This window comes from Pteronotus mesoamericanus, unplaced genomic scaffold, assembly GCF_021234165.1.
Source record: "Pteronotus mesoamericanus isolate MK-2021 breed Mesoamerican mustached bat unplaced genomic scaffold, CSHL_Meso_final scaffold_12, whole genome shotgun sequence".
Classification (NCBI taxonomy): Eukaryota; Metazoa; Chordata; class Mammalia; order Chiroptera; family Mormoopidae; genus Pteronotus; species Pteronotus mesoamericanus.
Genome location: NW_026555303.1, coordinates 401,271 through 417,976, shown reverse-complemented (window position 1 = coordinate 417,976; position 16,706 = coordinate 401,271). Strand labels below are relative to the sequence as shown.

The following is a 16,706-nucleotide window of genomic DNA, read 5'->3' as shown; positions in this document are numbered from 1 at the left end:
TAAAAATCCTTGAAAAAATATAGGCAGCAAAATCTCAGACATAGCTCATAGCAATATTTTATCAGTTATATCTCCCCAGGCAAGGGAAACAAAAGAAAAAAATAAACAAATGGAACTACGTCAAACTGAAAAGTTTTTGCACAGCAAAGGAAATCATCAACAAAGTAAAAAGACAACCCACAGAATGGGAGAACATATTCACCAATACATCTGATAAGGAGTTAATATTCAAAATTTATAAAGAATTTACAAAACTCAACACTAGAAATAAAACAATCCAATTAAAAAATAGGCAAAGGACCTGAATAGACACTTCTCCAAGGACATGCAGATTGCCAGTAGACATATGAAAGGATGCTCAAAGTCACTAATTCCATTTTATTTTATTTACTTTATATTTTATATAATTTATATAATCAGAGAAATGCAAATTAAAACCATAATTAGATATCATATCACACTAATCAGAATGGCTATCATCAATAAATCAATAAACAAGTGTTAGGGATGATGTGGAGAAAGGGAATCCCTCATGTACTCTTGGTGGATATGCAGATTGTTGCAGCCACTGTGTTAAGCAGTATGGAGATTCCTCAAAAAAATTAGAATGGATCTGCCTTTTGACCCAGCAATTCTACTCCTTGGAATATATCCAAAGGAACCCAAAACACTAATTCAAAAGAACATAAACACCCCTATGTTTATTGCGGCATTATTTACAATTGCCCTGATATGGAAGCAGCCAAAGTGTCCATCAGTAGAAGAATGGATGAAACTACTATGAGACATTTACACACTAGAATACTACTCAGCCCCCCAAAATAAAATTTTACACTTTTGGACAGTATGGATGGACTTGCAGAACATTATGCCAAGTGAAATAAGCCAAATCAGAGAAAGACAAATACCATATTATTTCACCCATATGAGGAACCTAATTAAGCTGAACTAACAAAAAAAATGGAGACTGACTCATAGATGGAGAACAGGATGACAGCTGGTGGTGGGGATCTGAGGGAGTGGAGGGATTAAGCAAAAAGGAAAAAGGACTCATGGACATGGACAACAGTGTGGTGATTGCTGAGGGGAGGGGGTTATAAAGAGACTAAATGGTAATGAAAAGAAATATAATAAAGTTTACATCAAAAATTTAAAAAAAAACTTTAAAAAATAAAATACATTTTATTCTCACTGTACAAAGGGGAAATTGAGGCTCAAAAATATATAACTTTAATAGGATCACACAGTTAGTCAGTATCAGTATACAAATCCAAGTCTTCTGACTGCAAAATTCTTATACTTTCTACTTCAAAAATTTTATTTATTCACTCATTCAACAGTAATTGAACATCTCTTTTGCACCCAAAACTGTTCCAGGTCCTAGGGAAACAGAAATAAATAAGACATCACTGTGCCCTGCACAGTTTTCAGTTAGGTATCTCTGCCTAATTCTGAGATTCAGAATTAAAAGCCCACTTGGTGAACACACCTAAGCCATTTTCTCTAGCACAGTTATTGGAAATAAAGCTCTTTTGATCTCAACCTGCTTCCTTGTCTCTCTCAATCAGTTAAAAACTGGAGGAAGAAAAGAAAGGATGTCATTTATTGGGCAACTTCGAACCTCTGCATTACTATTGCTCATCCATGTGAGTCAGTGGAAAACCTCACACTGAATCTAAGTCTCCAAACTCCTGCTCCAGTGCTTATTAACTACCTTGGCTTAATTATATTTAAATGTTTCCAGGGCTACATTTTATTTACTTTATATTTTATATAATTTTATTGAAGAATAACATGTACATAAAAATGCTCATACTATAAGTGTACAACTAATTGAATTTTCACAAACTGAACAAATCCATGTAACCAGCACCCAGATCAATAACTGCCATATCAGACACCTCATTATGGTCTCCTCTAGGCACTACCCCCTTATTTCCTTCCTTTTTCTATGGAAAGATAAAATCTTCCATCAGTGAGCAAGTTATTTTCATGCCATACAGTCACATAATCTTTACTTGAATTAGGAAATTGAATCAGCCCTCTCAGTCTTCACTTAAATAATTTCCACAAGCTATGTAATTTGAGCATCATGTAAATGCTTCCAGCATCATGTAAATATATCTTGTGCATTCACTTGAATTACCAATGAAAGATTCAAAGCCATGCAAACATCTTCCTTTCCTTTTCAGTGGAAACTGGCAGATAGACCAGGAAATGGCATCAAGCACCAAGGAAAATTGCTTAAGGTTCTTTATGCTTAAGCAAGGAGAGAAGATGCCCTGAGGACTGCTGTGGTTTGTGGGTAGTCCTAAACACCTCCTTGACCTTCCAGATCTTGCAGTCATGCAGACCACCCCTACCTCCACACTCTACACATTTATACACAAAAACACACAGACCCAGATAAGGTGGCGACTGCTGAACTGGAACCTGTGGCGTGCACATTTGTCATTTAAGATATTCATTATTTAAACTCTCTCTATCACATAAGTACCTCAGATTTATATTTGGGACCCTAAGTTATCAAATTTATTCTCATAGTCTTTTCATTAACACCTGGGTGGGCAAATTATTTGAGGGCAATACTGGCTCATCATCATCATCCTTAGAAAAAAAAAAGCCAAACACTTCATTATTACCTACAGGGATCTACAGTTTCTCTCTCTCTCTCTCTTTCTCTCTCTCTCCCTCCTTTCCTTCTACCCTCTCTTTCTCTCTCCCCAGTTACCAGTTGCACTGACTACCCTCTTATTCTGAAGTGCCCTTTTTCTCCTGATCTTGGCAGGCCACCTCCTCAGTCATTCTCAACTCAGCTTTAATGTCACTTCCTCAGAGAAACCACGTATGATCACCCCCAATAAATTCCTCCCTATTTTATTTCCTTCACAACACTTATGGCTACAAGAAATTACATTTTGTTACTTGTATACTTATTGATTGTCTGTTGCCCTCACTAGGAAGCAATCTACTAGGACGTATGAGCAGGGATTTCATCTGACTTGTTCACCACTGTATCACAGTATATAGAATATTGTGCTACATATAGTATAGATATAATAAATATTTATTGAACACATGAATAAATTGTTTTAAACTGTCTGTATATCCTGAAATAACCAGATGTAATACGCAGCACCACTCTTAGCAATCTCTGGAAAGTATGGACTTTGAAACCAGCTAAACCTAGGTTCAAATGCTGGTTTTTCCCTTTGCTAATAAGGCTGGGTGAACTTGGCCAAGTTTTTCCATCTCTCTGAGCCAATTTTCTATTTTTAAAACTGTCATAATTTCTACATCACATACTTGTTCTGATGATTACATGCCATATATATATATATATATATATATATATATATATATATATATATATATATAAAACTCACAAAACAGTGGGCTAGAACATGATAGATCTCAATGCAAAACCTCACTCCTTCTACCCCTTGCTATTATATTCATTTCCACGTGTCTTGATTGGTCTTTTTGGCTAGGTGTGTGTAAATATTCTCCCACTCTACTTTCATAAACCATCCAAACCAAACAAGCATAGCAACAACACAAAATTGTGATGCCTATCAAGACCACATGGATGAATTACCATTTCAGTTCGCATTTCTTCAGTGACTGTCTATTGATTCCTGTCTATTATATGTTTCCTTCCACTGATGCATGTAGTTGTAAAGAGCTCAAACTAAAATGCTGTAAGTATGGACTTGAAGTCAATAAATCATTAAGATGTCAAAAGTCCTAATCTTCAAATCTGAGGACACAGAGATTGATTAGAAAGATTTAAAATATCACTTATTGATAGGAAGATGGCAGCTGAGTAGGTGGAAGCTGAGCCCACTTGCTCATGCCCCCAGCAAGGATTTTCAGCTGATCTTCCAAGTGACCTGAACATCCAATGAATCTCAGTTAATATGAACTTTTGAAGCCAAGAAGTACAGAGGATGCTTTGTACCCTCTGATAAGAGATTTTGTAAGGTGAAAGGAAAATACCCTGTACAAGATGCTTGCAGCAGAGGAGAGACTGGACAGAAAATGCAGCCTAGTAGCTCCCTCCTCTCCCAGAGCAGGGAGCCTCAGTCTCACACAGGGAACCCCAACCCTAATCATGATAGACAGGAGAATATACAAGGTCTGGGAGTCTCGGGCTGCACACATACACAGCAAACAGCATGTCCATTGCTGCAGCACCAACTGGGAGAGTTCCAGAGAGAAATTCTATCTCCTAGAAGTGTCAGAGGCACCAGCAGACTGTAGCCAACCCTGACCAAGAAAGACTTTTTGCCTTTTGGGGAGATGGAGTTCGTCGAGAACCAGGCAGTGACTCGACACTGCAGTGTGGGTGCCACATAGACACTTTTTAAAAGAGGAGCAGAAGCGTGGCTGGGCAGGGACCCCATGCATATATGCAGCTGCCCTGCCAGCAAAGAAACCAGATTGAAAGCAGTTTGTATTCACAGAATCCAGCTGGCAGAAAGATTAGAAAGCTGCACCCAGGGAAGCTGGCCAGCAGCAGGGGCTGCATGCAGAACAGAGTTCAGGTCTGAGCCTACTGAGAGAGCAGTGTGTTGGGCACTAGATAGGCAAGAGCTGAGTGCCTGATATTCTTTACAACCACTCAGGTGCCTTCACACTACGGAGTAAAAAGCTCTGGGAAGAGAAAGGCATGCCCAATTCCTACCTGCAGGATGGCAAACTCCACAAGCCTGTAAGGCCAGGCTCAAGAACCTCCTGCCAGGTATATATCCACAGCGAAAGAAAGAGAATCTCCAAAAGAGCCCTTTATGAACTTTTATCAGACACAACAAGCTACACTGGTTCTTCCTCAAGCCCTATTCCACTGGAACCAACAGAGCAGAGAGATTAGAAATTGTCACAGCAAGGGGTATTCAGGGCCCTGCTCAGCCTTGGCTCTCACACAGAGCTGCCATCAATGCCAAGCAAGAAAGAGCTGACCCTGCTACACAGATTGGCCCTTCAGATGAAATTCTATGTTATTGGAAGCAATCTGGGACAGACCAAGATGTGTGATGCAGGGGTGGGAGAACATCATCTTTCCTGAAATTAGGGAACCAGGGCTCCCACCCTCCTGATTACAGAGAAGCCCCCTCTAGAGGCAGGTGGAGGTGGTACATGCAGTCTTGTCATATGTTAGATGAACCACCCTTGGGCCTTGAGCTGATAAAAAGTCAGTAAGGCAGAAGAGTGGGGACCAGCCAAGCCTGAAGGAGGGAGCCATAGACTGTGGATCACTTGTAGACTCAAACAGGTTGCCTAAAGCTAGACTGGGACACCATTTGACATTATTGGAAACAGATCTATAAGGTGAAGACAATAGGCATATAATACTCTGCTGAGAGGAATTGCACCTCGTTTTGTTTCATTATTTGCATTATTTTTTCTACTGCATAACTATTTAATATTTTTCTTTTTCTTTAGTGTTGTTCTTGTTATTTCATTATTTATTTAATTTTAGTTGTATTTCATTTTATATTTTATTCATATTTTACTCTTCCCTTCTCTTACTCTACTTTGTCTTCTTCCTTCACTTTCTTGTTATTGTTTTAAATTTTATTTTATTTATATTTTTCACTCTCTACACCTTGTTTATATTCCTCATTCTTACTGTTTCTCCTCCCTCCATCCTCTCAAAACCATTTTTCTTTTCATTAGACATTTCACAATCTTTCCCTTTCTTATACTATCTTTATTTTCCTTCCATCTTTATTAATTTTTGCTCATTTGTTGTTCATATTATAGTTATTGTTTCATTTCTTCAATTTCATCCCTAAATGTTCACTATTTTTTATTTCAAATCTCATATTTCACTGTCACCCTGTCCTATGCCATTTCACTTTCTTCTTACCCTTTCTTATTTTCATTTTCAATTTTATTTTGTCCCGTTCTTAGCTTGATTTCTAAACCTTATGTTTATTATTTTTCCTCCCTCTACCTTCTCTAAAACACTTTCTTTCCTTTGGACATCTCATAATCTTTTTTTTCTTTTATTTCTTACAATATGCTTATTCTTTTTCCAAATTTATTAATCTTTGCTCATTGGTAGTGGATATTTGTAATGGTTGATTTGCTTCAACTTGGTTCCGATTTTTTTCACTTTCATTTTTTTCTTTTTAAAATTTTAAACCTCATATTACACTCTTCTTTTTTCTTGCTCAATTTTATCCTATTCCCTCTGTTTTTTATTTACATTGTAAATTTTATCTTCTCACTTTACTTGCCTTGTTTCTATCCCCTACTCTTATTATTTCTCCTCCGTAAGCCCTCTCAAAATCATTAATCATTCTGTTAGTCATCACATATTATTTTCCATTATTATAATATTCTTATTCTCTTTCAGCATTTATTAATCTTTACTCACTTGTTTATATTGCTGTTATGGTTGAGGAATTTATTTGCTAGTATGGGTTTTGTTTGATGATTTTTTTGTCTTGTTCTGCAGCACCAGTACAATAGCATAAAAGACATCTTGATGGTTATGACTCTCATTTAGCCAACCAAAGGTGAAAACCCACCAATGAACAAGCCAACAACAACCAGAATACAATTACAACAATACAGCACACATGAACTGACTAAGGAGCATTCTTAAGAGCATCTAAATCAGGAGATCAAGGACACGGCACCACTGAGTCCCACAGAACTGCCATCCATGAATGCAGGGAATAAAAACAGATAAATCTAATACACAGAAGTAAACAAAATGAGTCAGCTACCATGGGAAGACAAAGAAACAACCCACAATCAAAAGGAAAGAAGGAATCCCCAGAAAGACTGCTATATGAAATTGAGGCAAACAATATATTAGATACAAAGTTCAAAGTAATGGTATAAGGAAGCTCAAGGGACTCACTGAGAATACAAGAAACATTATGGAAGCTACAAAGAACTTAGTGGGAAGTAAATCCATATGAAAAAAGAAACTCTGAGTAAGAACTAGGAGAAAATAAAGAATATAATATCTGAAACAAAGAATACACTACAAGGAATTAAAAGCATACTAGATGAAGCAGAGGATTGACTCAGTAAGCAGGATAACAAGGTAGAAATAAACACCCAGGCAGAGCAACAAAATAAAAAAAAAAGACTAAAAAAGAATGAGGATGGTTTAAGGGAGCTTCAGGACAACATGAAACATAACAACATTCACATCACAGGAATACCAGAAGAAGAAAGGAAAAAGGGATAGAAAACTTGTTTGAAAAAAATGACAATAAACTTCCCAAACTTGGTAAGGGAAAATGTCATGCAAGTTCAGGAAGCTCAGAGGGTACCAATTAAGATGAACACAAAAAGGGCCACTCTAAGACATATCATAAGTAAAAATGGTGGAATTAAAGTACAGAGAATCTTAAAGGCAGAAAAGGAGAAATAGCTAATAACATGCAAGGAAGCTCCATAATGCTATCAGCTGATTTCTTAACAGAAAAACTTTGAGGAGAAGAGAAGATGGCGGAGGACTGAATGGGAGTGACGCTGAGCTCCACCCAAGACCAAACAGGAATTGCGACTAAATAGTGGAGTAATCACCTGGAAAACAATGTAACGATAGTGGGAGAGGAGCCTTGGAGACACGGACAGTGGATTTGACTCTCACACATCCCAATGGCTGAGAACTGCGGTGGAGGCTCGAGAGGGTGGGCTGGGTGCCCATGGGCACTGGCACCAGAGGGACATTGAAACGGCCAGTTATCTCCCCCAGAGAAGAACGGGGTCTGAATCATAAACAGGGACCTCTAAACTACAGCAGCTAAAACTAAGAACATACAGACAAAACACAACCCCGAAAAACTTAGGGGCACTCTCTGCCAGAGACAGGTGGCTGGGGATGCAAAGAGACAATTAAAGGGCCAACGCAAAAATTGCAGTGGCAGACACCCTCCTTGATCTCTGGGTAGAGGCAGCAGCAGGGTGGGCTGGTGCCTGAGAAAAGACTGGTGAGAAAAACTCTGTGAAGAGAACTGAGACAGCTGCCGGTGGAGCCCTAGTGATAACGCACTTCCCACAATGAAGCTACCATCTTGCTCAGGCATAAGGGAATCAATTAACCTGTCTTTTGGGCACTCTGCACACAGCTTGTGCATGTGTGAGCTGGGGGGCTAAGTGCAGACTGGCTGGGAGAGCCTTGAGGAGAGACTGGAGACACAGGCTTTGGGGAAAGAACGGGAGGAGGAACCGGGGAGTCCCAACTCCCTCCCCGTTCCATAGTATCCATTTGGGAAGGCAAGGCGCACCCCCAGAGAAGCAGAAGCGGCACACACACGAACCAGACTGCCCGAGATTGAAACACAGTCCACACAGGTGGTGGATCCCTGGCAGAAGGTGTCACAGAACTGCCCGGAGACCCCTGAAGATAGACTGGAAACGGAGGAGTTGGGGAAAGAATGGGAGGAGGTACCAGGGAGTCCCGACTGCTTCTCCTTGCCGTAGTTTCCATTGTGAGGGAAGAGGCCACACCCTCAAAGAGCCAAAAACCGAAAATCACACGGCAAAAACACCCAGTACAGACACGCACACTTGCGCCGAGTGACTGGCGAGGGTTGGGAAGCATGTGTGTGACCCGCGCGGGCTGGCGAACACTTCTACCGGCTGACAAGGCCTCTCTCAGATTGGCACCGATATGGCCTGCTAGGGAGTGCACAGAGTGGCAAGGGTAGGTGTAAATTGACCCGCCCGCCCGTGATTGCGGAGGGCCCCACAAAATTAGTAGATCCTGGGCCGAAGGGGTCACAGAGCTGCCCAGAGTCCCTGGAGGACAGACCGGAGACAGGATTAACCGGAGAGTCCTGGAGCTGACTTCCTTCCATTTCCATAGTAACCATTTAGCAGGGGCAAGCAACACACCCAAAGAGCCAAAAGCGGGGAAAAAACACAATAGAAGACCCTAAACTGACCAGTATCGAGGAACTCACCGTCCAGGGGGGCCAGATGAGTACGTGAGGTTGCGAATAAGTCCTCTCGTCTGGAGCAAGCACATGCGAACCCAGGCAGGCGGGGGATCCTGCCCCGCTGGGAGCACACTCAAGGAGCTGGCATGAGAGTGCAGAGGGATCACAAAAAATAGTCCAGCCCTGACCCAAGGGGTCACAGAGCTGCCCCAAGCAGGAGTCAGAAAAAGACAGTAGACTCCTGGAAGGCTTAAACAAACAACCTAAAGTCATATAGGGTTAACAACTGACATCATCAGAGGCAGGCCCAGAAAGAAAAGTAAAGGACAAAAATACTTAACAGACTCTCACAAAAATGGGAAGAAAAAGAAATTTCTCCCAAATGAGTAGAAAAGGGGACTCCCCACACAGAGAGATAAATGAAATAGAGGCAAGGGAACTATCAGATACGGAATTCAAAACAATGGTTCTAAGGAAGCTCAATGACCACAGCCAGCTCAAAGAGAACTAAGAGAAACTGCACAGAAACTATCAGGATCTTACAGCAAACTATATCAGCCTGGAAAAGGACATAGAAACTATAAAGAAGACACAAGAGGATATGAAGAATACCATTTCTGAATTGAAGAACACAGTCGAAGGAATCCAAAGCAGGCTGGATGAAGCTGAGGACCGAATCAGTGAGATGGAGGACAAGGTAGAAAGAAGCTGCCAGAAAGAACAAGAAATGGAAAAACGGCTCAAAAAGAATGAAGAGGCATTTAGGGAAATGCAGGACAACCTGAAACGCAATAATATCCATATAATAGGGATACCAGAAGGAAAAGAAGAGGAACAAGGGATAGAGAACATCCTCAAAAAAGTAATGATGGAAAGTTTCCCCAATTTGAGAAGACAAAGGCTCTCATGGATCCAGGAGGCACAGAAGACCCCACTCAAGAGGGACTCAAAGTGGTCCACTCCAAGACACATCACCATTAAAATGTCAACTATCAAACACAAAGAGAAAATACTTAAGGCAGCAAAGGAGAAGGAGAAAGTAAAATACAAGGGGGCCTCGATATGCCTAGGAGCTGACTTCTCAACAGAAATACTACAAGCCAGAAGGGAATGACAACAAATATTCCAAGTCATGAAAAGAAAGGGCCTACAGCCAAGGCTGCTCTACCCAGCTAGGATCTCCATTAAAATAGAAGGGGAAATACAGAGTTTCCCAAGACAAGAGAAGACTAAAAGAATATATCTCTACCAAACCAGCACTCCAAGATATGCTAAGGGGATTGGTTTCAGCAGATGAAGGAAAAGAATGAGAGGGAGAGTAACACAGGTACAAAGAGAAAAGATGAGTAAGTTTCTATCAGTAATATCTCTCAATGTGAATGGACTAAATGCCCCAATCAAAAGACACAGGGTAGCAGAATGGATAAGAAAACATGACCCACACATATGCTGCCTACAAGAGACCCACCTCAGAGCAAGAGACCTACACAGATTGAAAGTAAAGGGATGGAAAATAATATTCCAAGCAAATGGGTATCAGAAAAAGGCCGAGGTTGCCATACTTATATCAGACAAAGTAGATTTCAAAACTAAGGCCATAAAAAGAGACCCAGAGGGGCACTTTATAATACTTAAAGGAAGAATCTATCAAGAAGACATCAACATTGTAAACTTATGTGCTCCCAATATAGGAGCCCCCAAGTTTATAAGGAAATTGTTGGATGACTTCCAAAAAGATATAGACAGCAACACACTGATAGTAGGGGATTTCAACACCCCACTGTCAAAAATGGACAGATCTTCCAAACAAAACATTAATAAACATATTGTGGCATTGAATGACACACTGAATCAAAGAGACTTAACTGACATATATAGAACAATACATCCCAAAGAAGAAAAATACACATTCTATTCAAATGCTCATGGCAGTTTTTCAAAGATAAACCACATGATAAGACACAAAGCAAACCTCAGGAAATTCAGGAAAATTGAAATAATATGAAACTTTTTTTTGGACCACAAGGGATTGAAGCTGGAAATAAACCTCAAAGAGAAACTTCAAAAACTTGCAAATTCATGGCGACTGAACAGTAGACTATTAAACAATGAATGGGTCAATAATGACATAAGAGAAGAATTCAAAAAATTTCTGGAAGCAAATGAAAATGAAGAGACAACAGTCCAAAACCTATGAGACACAGAAAAGGCGGTCCTGAGAGGGAAGTTCATAGCAATACAGGCTTACCTAAAAAAGCTAGAAATATTTCAAATAAAAGACCTAACACTACAACTTCAAGAACTGGATAAACAACAACAAATAAATCCCTAAGCAAGTAGAAGGAGGGAAATATTCAAGATTAGAGCAGAACTGAATAACATAGACACGAAAAGAACAATTCAGAGGATAAACCAATCCAGAAGATGGTTCTCTGAAAATATAAATAAAATTGACAAGCCTTTCAGCATATTCATCAAGAATAAAAGGGAGAGGACCGAAATTAATAATGTCAGAAATGAAAGAGGAGAAATAACTGATACCACAGAAATACAAAGGATCATCAGAAACTACTATGAACAATTATATGCCAAGAAATTTGAAAATCTAGATCAAATGGACAAAATTTTAGAAAAATATAATCTTCCAACACTGAAGGAGGAAGAAACAGAAAGCTTGAACAGACTGATAACAGCTGGGGAAATTGAAGCAGTCATCAAGAAACTCCCGGCACACAAAAGACCAGGGCCAAACGGTTTCACAGAAGAATATTACAAAACATTTAAGGAAAAGCTAACCCCTGTCCTTCTCAGACTATTCCCAAAAATCCAAGAGGAGGGAAGGCTCACAGACTCTATGAGGCCAACATCACCCTGACCCCAAAACCAGATAAAGACCCTACAAAGAAAGAAAACTACAAGCCAACGTCGCTGATGAACATAGATGCTAAAATCAACAACGAAATATTGGCAAGACCGCATCCAGCAATACATTAAAAAGATTATCCACCACGATCAAGTGGGATTCATCCCAGGCATGCTGGGATGATTCAATATACACAAATCGGTAAACGTGATACATGACATAAATAAAAGAAAAGACAAAAATCACATGATCATCTCGATAGATGCAGAAAAAGCATTCGATGAGATACAGCACCCATTTATAATCAACACACTCAGAAAAATCGGAATAAATGCGGCATTCCTCAACATAATAAAGGCCATATATGAAAAAACTACAGCCAATATCATACTCAACGGGCAAAAACTGAAAGCTTTCCCACTAAGATCGGGAACACGACAAGGATGTCTGTTCTCACCACTTCTTTTCAACATCATATTGGAAGTCTTAGCCACAGCATTCAGAAAAGAGAAAGAGATAAAACACATCCAAACAACAAAGGAGGAAGTAAAGCTATCATTGTTTGCAGATCACATGATAGTCCACATAGAGAACCCTGTAGACTCTACCAAAAAGTCCTCAACCTAATAAGTGAACATGGCAAAACAGCAGGATAGAAACTCAACATTCAGAAATCAAAGGCATTTTTGTACACCAGCAATGCAATTGAAGAAGAAGAAATCAGAAAAAAAATACCATTCGATATAGTAAGAATAAAAATGAAGTACCTAGGCATAAATTTAACCAAAGATAAAAGACCTGTATACAGAAAACTATACAACATTGAAAAAAGGGATTAAGGAAGACACAAATAAGTGGAAGCATATACCGTGCTCATCATTGGAAGAATTAATATCATCAAAATGGCCATATTACCGAAAGCAATTTATAGATTCAACACAATCCGTATTAAGAGACCAATGACATTTTTCACAGAAATAGAACAGACATTTCAAAAATTTATATGGAACCATAAAAGACCCCAAATAAGCTCAGCAATTTTTAGAAGGAAAAACAAAGTAGGAGGGATTACAATACCAGACATCAAACTCTACTACAAAGCCAGTATACTCAAAACAATCTGGCACTGGCACAAGAACAGACCCATAGATCAGTGGAACAGAATAGAAAGCCCAGAAATAAGCCCAGGTCTCTATGGACATCTAATATTTGACAAAGGGGGCAGAGGCATAAAATGGAGCAATAATAGCCTCTTCAACAAATGGTGTAGGGAGAGCTGGACGGCTACATGCAAAAAATTGAAATTGGATCATCAGCTGACAACATACACAAAAATAAACTCAAGATGGATAAAAGACTTAAATATGAGTTGCAACACCATAAAAGTCCTAGAGGAGAACATTGGCAGGAAACTCTCAGATATCCCATGCAGCAATTTTTTTCACCAATATGTCTCCTAAAGCAAGGGACATAAAGGAAAGAATAAACAAGTGGGACCTCATCAAAATAAGAATCTTTGGCATGGCAAAAGAATACATCAGCAAAATGCAACGGGAGCCAACCATATGGGAAAATATATTCGCTAATGATACATCCGATAGAGGTTTGATCTCCAAAATATATAAATAACTCACTCGACTCCACTCCAAGAAGACAAGCGATCCAATCAAAAAATGGGCAAAGGACCTGAGCAGACGCTTTTCCAAGGAGGAGATATATAGGGCCCAGAGGCATTGGAAAGGATGCTCTGCATCACTAGCCATCAGAGAAATGAAAACCACCATGAGGTACCACCTCACACTGGTCAGAATGGCCATCATAAAGAGATCAACAAACAACAGGTGCTGTCGAGACTGTGGAGAAAAGGGAACCCTAGTCCAATCTGGTGGGAATGCAGACTGGTGCAGCCACTGTGGAAAGCAGTGTGGAATTTCCTCAAAAAGCTAAAAATGGAAGTGCCTTTTGATAAAATGATTCCCCTGCTGGGACTATACCCTAAGAATACCAAAAAGCCAATACAAAAGAACCTATGCACCCCAATGTTCATAGCAGCATTATTTACAATAGCCAAGTGTTAGAAGCAACCTAAATGCCCATCACTAGATGACTGGATGAAAAAGCTATGGTACATATACACAATGGAATACTACGCAGCAGAAAGAAAAAAAGAACTACTAAACTTTGCGAGAGCATTGATGGAACTGGAGAGCATTATGCTAAGCGAAATAAGCGAAGGGGTGAAAGACAAATGCCATATGATCTCACCTATAAGTGGAACCTAACCAACAATACAAATATGCAAGGAAAATAAAACCAGCAACACTGAAAGGAAAGGAAATCAACAGAGACAAAAGGGAAGGAGGAAGAGGGAGGCGGGTAAAAAGAAGGGAAGGGGAAAGTCAAGGAACATATAGCAAGGACTCATGGACAAAACCAAAGGGGAAGAACTGAGGGACGGAAGGAGGGAGGGGTAAAGGAAAGTAGTGGGGGGTAGGCAGAGACAAATGTATTTGAAAAAATAAATTAAAATAAAATTTAAAAAAATACGACAAAAAATAAAGATATGAAAAAAAAAGAAAGAAACACTATAAACCAGAAGGCAAAGCCATGAAAGTCATGAAATATTCCAAGTAAAATCAAAGACCTGCAACCAAGACTACTCTTCTCAGTAAAGCTCAGATTTAAAATGGAAGGTGAATTAAGGAGCTTTCCAGACAAAAAAGAGGCTAAAATTATACATCTCCACCAAATCAGCAGTGTAAGAGATATTAAATGGGCTGCTTTAAGAAGGTGAAGTAAAAGAGGATCGGGGGAACGCAAAAACAAAGGGAAAAAATGACAATGAGGAGACTTCAAGGTGGCGGAGGTGTGAGTGTAAGTCACACTGACCTCCTCTCAGGACCATCTGGAATTACAGCTATCTTGTGGAGAGATCACCTCCACAATTGAACAACTGAAGGAAACTGAGAGAGGAGCCTTAAACCTTGGACAGACAGAGGAACCAGCTTTGACAATACCTAACTGGTAAGGAGTGCGGTAGAGGCTTGAGAAGGTGGTATTGGAGCCCACATGTAGCAACACCAGAGGGATATTGAAATGGCCAGTTGTATCCCCCTGTGAAGAGCAGAGTCTAAACCATAAGCAGAAATCACCAGCCTACAGCACCAGAGCCCAGAAAGGACACATATAGCAGCCAGCTGTGAAATGTGACAGGATCTCTCTGGCAGACACAGGGAGCTGGAGATGCAAAGAGCCATTTAAAGGGCCAAGGCAAAACTTTTTAGTAGCAGCCACTTACCCTGGGAACCGGCGGAGGTGGGGAATATTAAGCTGGAGCAGCCGGAGGAGAGACTGGAGAGGGAGGTTTTGGGGAAAGAATTGGATGGTGGGGTCCTGGTGCTGACTCACCCCTCATTCCACGGCCGCCATCTGGCTCAGGTAGGCCACTCCCCCAAGCAGCAGCAGTGTGAAAGGACACAATAGCCACAATCTCAGTGGGCTCGCCCCAGCCCGGTGAAGCACAGGCCTGGGTGCTGTGTACAGAGTGGCAGTCATAGAACGTAGATCCCTGGCTAAAAGGGATGCGGAGTAGTCTAGAGATGCTTGAGGAGAGTATAGCGATGGAGGAGTTGGGGAGAGAACTGAGGGAGTAGCTGGGGGGATCCTGCTAATGACTCCTCCACTGTACAGCAACAGCCATATGGCTCAAGCAGACCACTCTGCTGAGTGTCAGTAGCATGAAATGACACAATAGCCGCACCCACAGGAGACACTCTGACCCACCCTGACTGCTGAGTGCAGAGTGATTATACTAACAAATGGAGGACACAGACACAGACAGTAGATTCTGGAAGTCTCTTAAAGACTGCCTAAGATGATATAGAGTCAACAGCTGACATCACCAGAGTCAGCTCCAGAAAGAAAGGGAAAAAAAAGAAGCTGTCTCCTACCATAAAATTTCGTGCCACAAAGTCAGGAAACCCAGACACACAAATTTAAAAAGCAGAAGCAAAAAAGAAGAATCTCACAAGTACTGGGAAGAAAAAGAAATACCCCTTAATTGAAGGGATAGGAGGAATCCCCACAAAGAGAACTAAATGAAATAGAGGCAAGTAAACTATTAGATATTGAGTTCTAAACAACAGTTCTAAAGAAGCTCAGTGAGCTGAGTGAGCTCAAAGAGAATTACCAAAAACAACAGAGAAACTATGACGAATTTATTGCAAACTATATCAGCATGATAAAAGGACATAGGAACTATAAATAAGAGACAAGCAGAAATGAAGAACACAATTTACGAATTGAAGAATGCAGTACAGGAATCAAAAGCAGGCTAGAAGAATCAGATAATTGAATCAGTGAGCTGGAGGAAAAGTTATAAAAAGCTCCAGAAAGAGCAAGAAAATGAAAAAACACTCAAAATGAATGAAGAGGCATTGAGAGAAATATAGGACAACCTGAATCATAATAATATCCGTATAATAGGGATCCCAGAAGGAGAAGAAGAGGAGAAGGAAAGGATAGAGAACCTGTTTGAAAAAGTACAATAGAAAACTTCCCTAATTGGAGGAGAGAAAAAAATCACACAAGCCCACGAAGCACAGAGTGCCCCATTGTAGAGAAACTCAATGAGACCCACTCCAAAATACATCATAATTAAAATGTTAAATATCAAATATAAAGAGAGAATAAGAAAGGCAGCAAGGGAGAAACCAGTAGTAATATACAAGGGAGCCCGATATGGCTAGAAGGTGACTTCTCAACAAAAACACTAATTGCCAGAAAAGAATGGCAAGAAATATTACAAGTAATGGACAGCATGGGATTGCAGCCAAGACTACTCTATCCAGCAAAGCTCTTAATTAAAACAGAAGAGGAAGTAAGGAGTTTCCCAGACAAAAGAAAGCTAAAAGAATACACCTCCACCAAAC

The 16,706-nt window shown here is 40.1% G+C and overlaps 1 protein-coding gene across 1 annotated transcript in view; it reads left to right on the top strand.

Annotated features, from left to right (window-relative positions):
* Positions 1–4,302: 4,302 nt before the first annotated feature.
* LOC129082153 (UDP-N-acetylglucosamine/UDP-glucose/GDP-mannose transporter-like) overlaps positions 4,303–16,706 on the top strand; it is a 37,499-nt gene continuing 25,095 nt past the window's right edge. Inside the window, 2 exon segments of the mRNA XM_054587886.1 lie at positions 4,303–4,348; positions 4,629–4,714. Coding sequence (XP_054443861.1) covers positions 4,303–4,348; positions 4,629–4,714 — 132 coding nt within the window.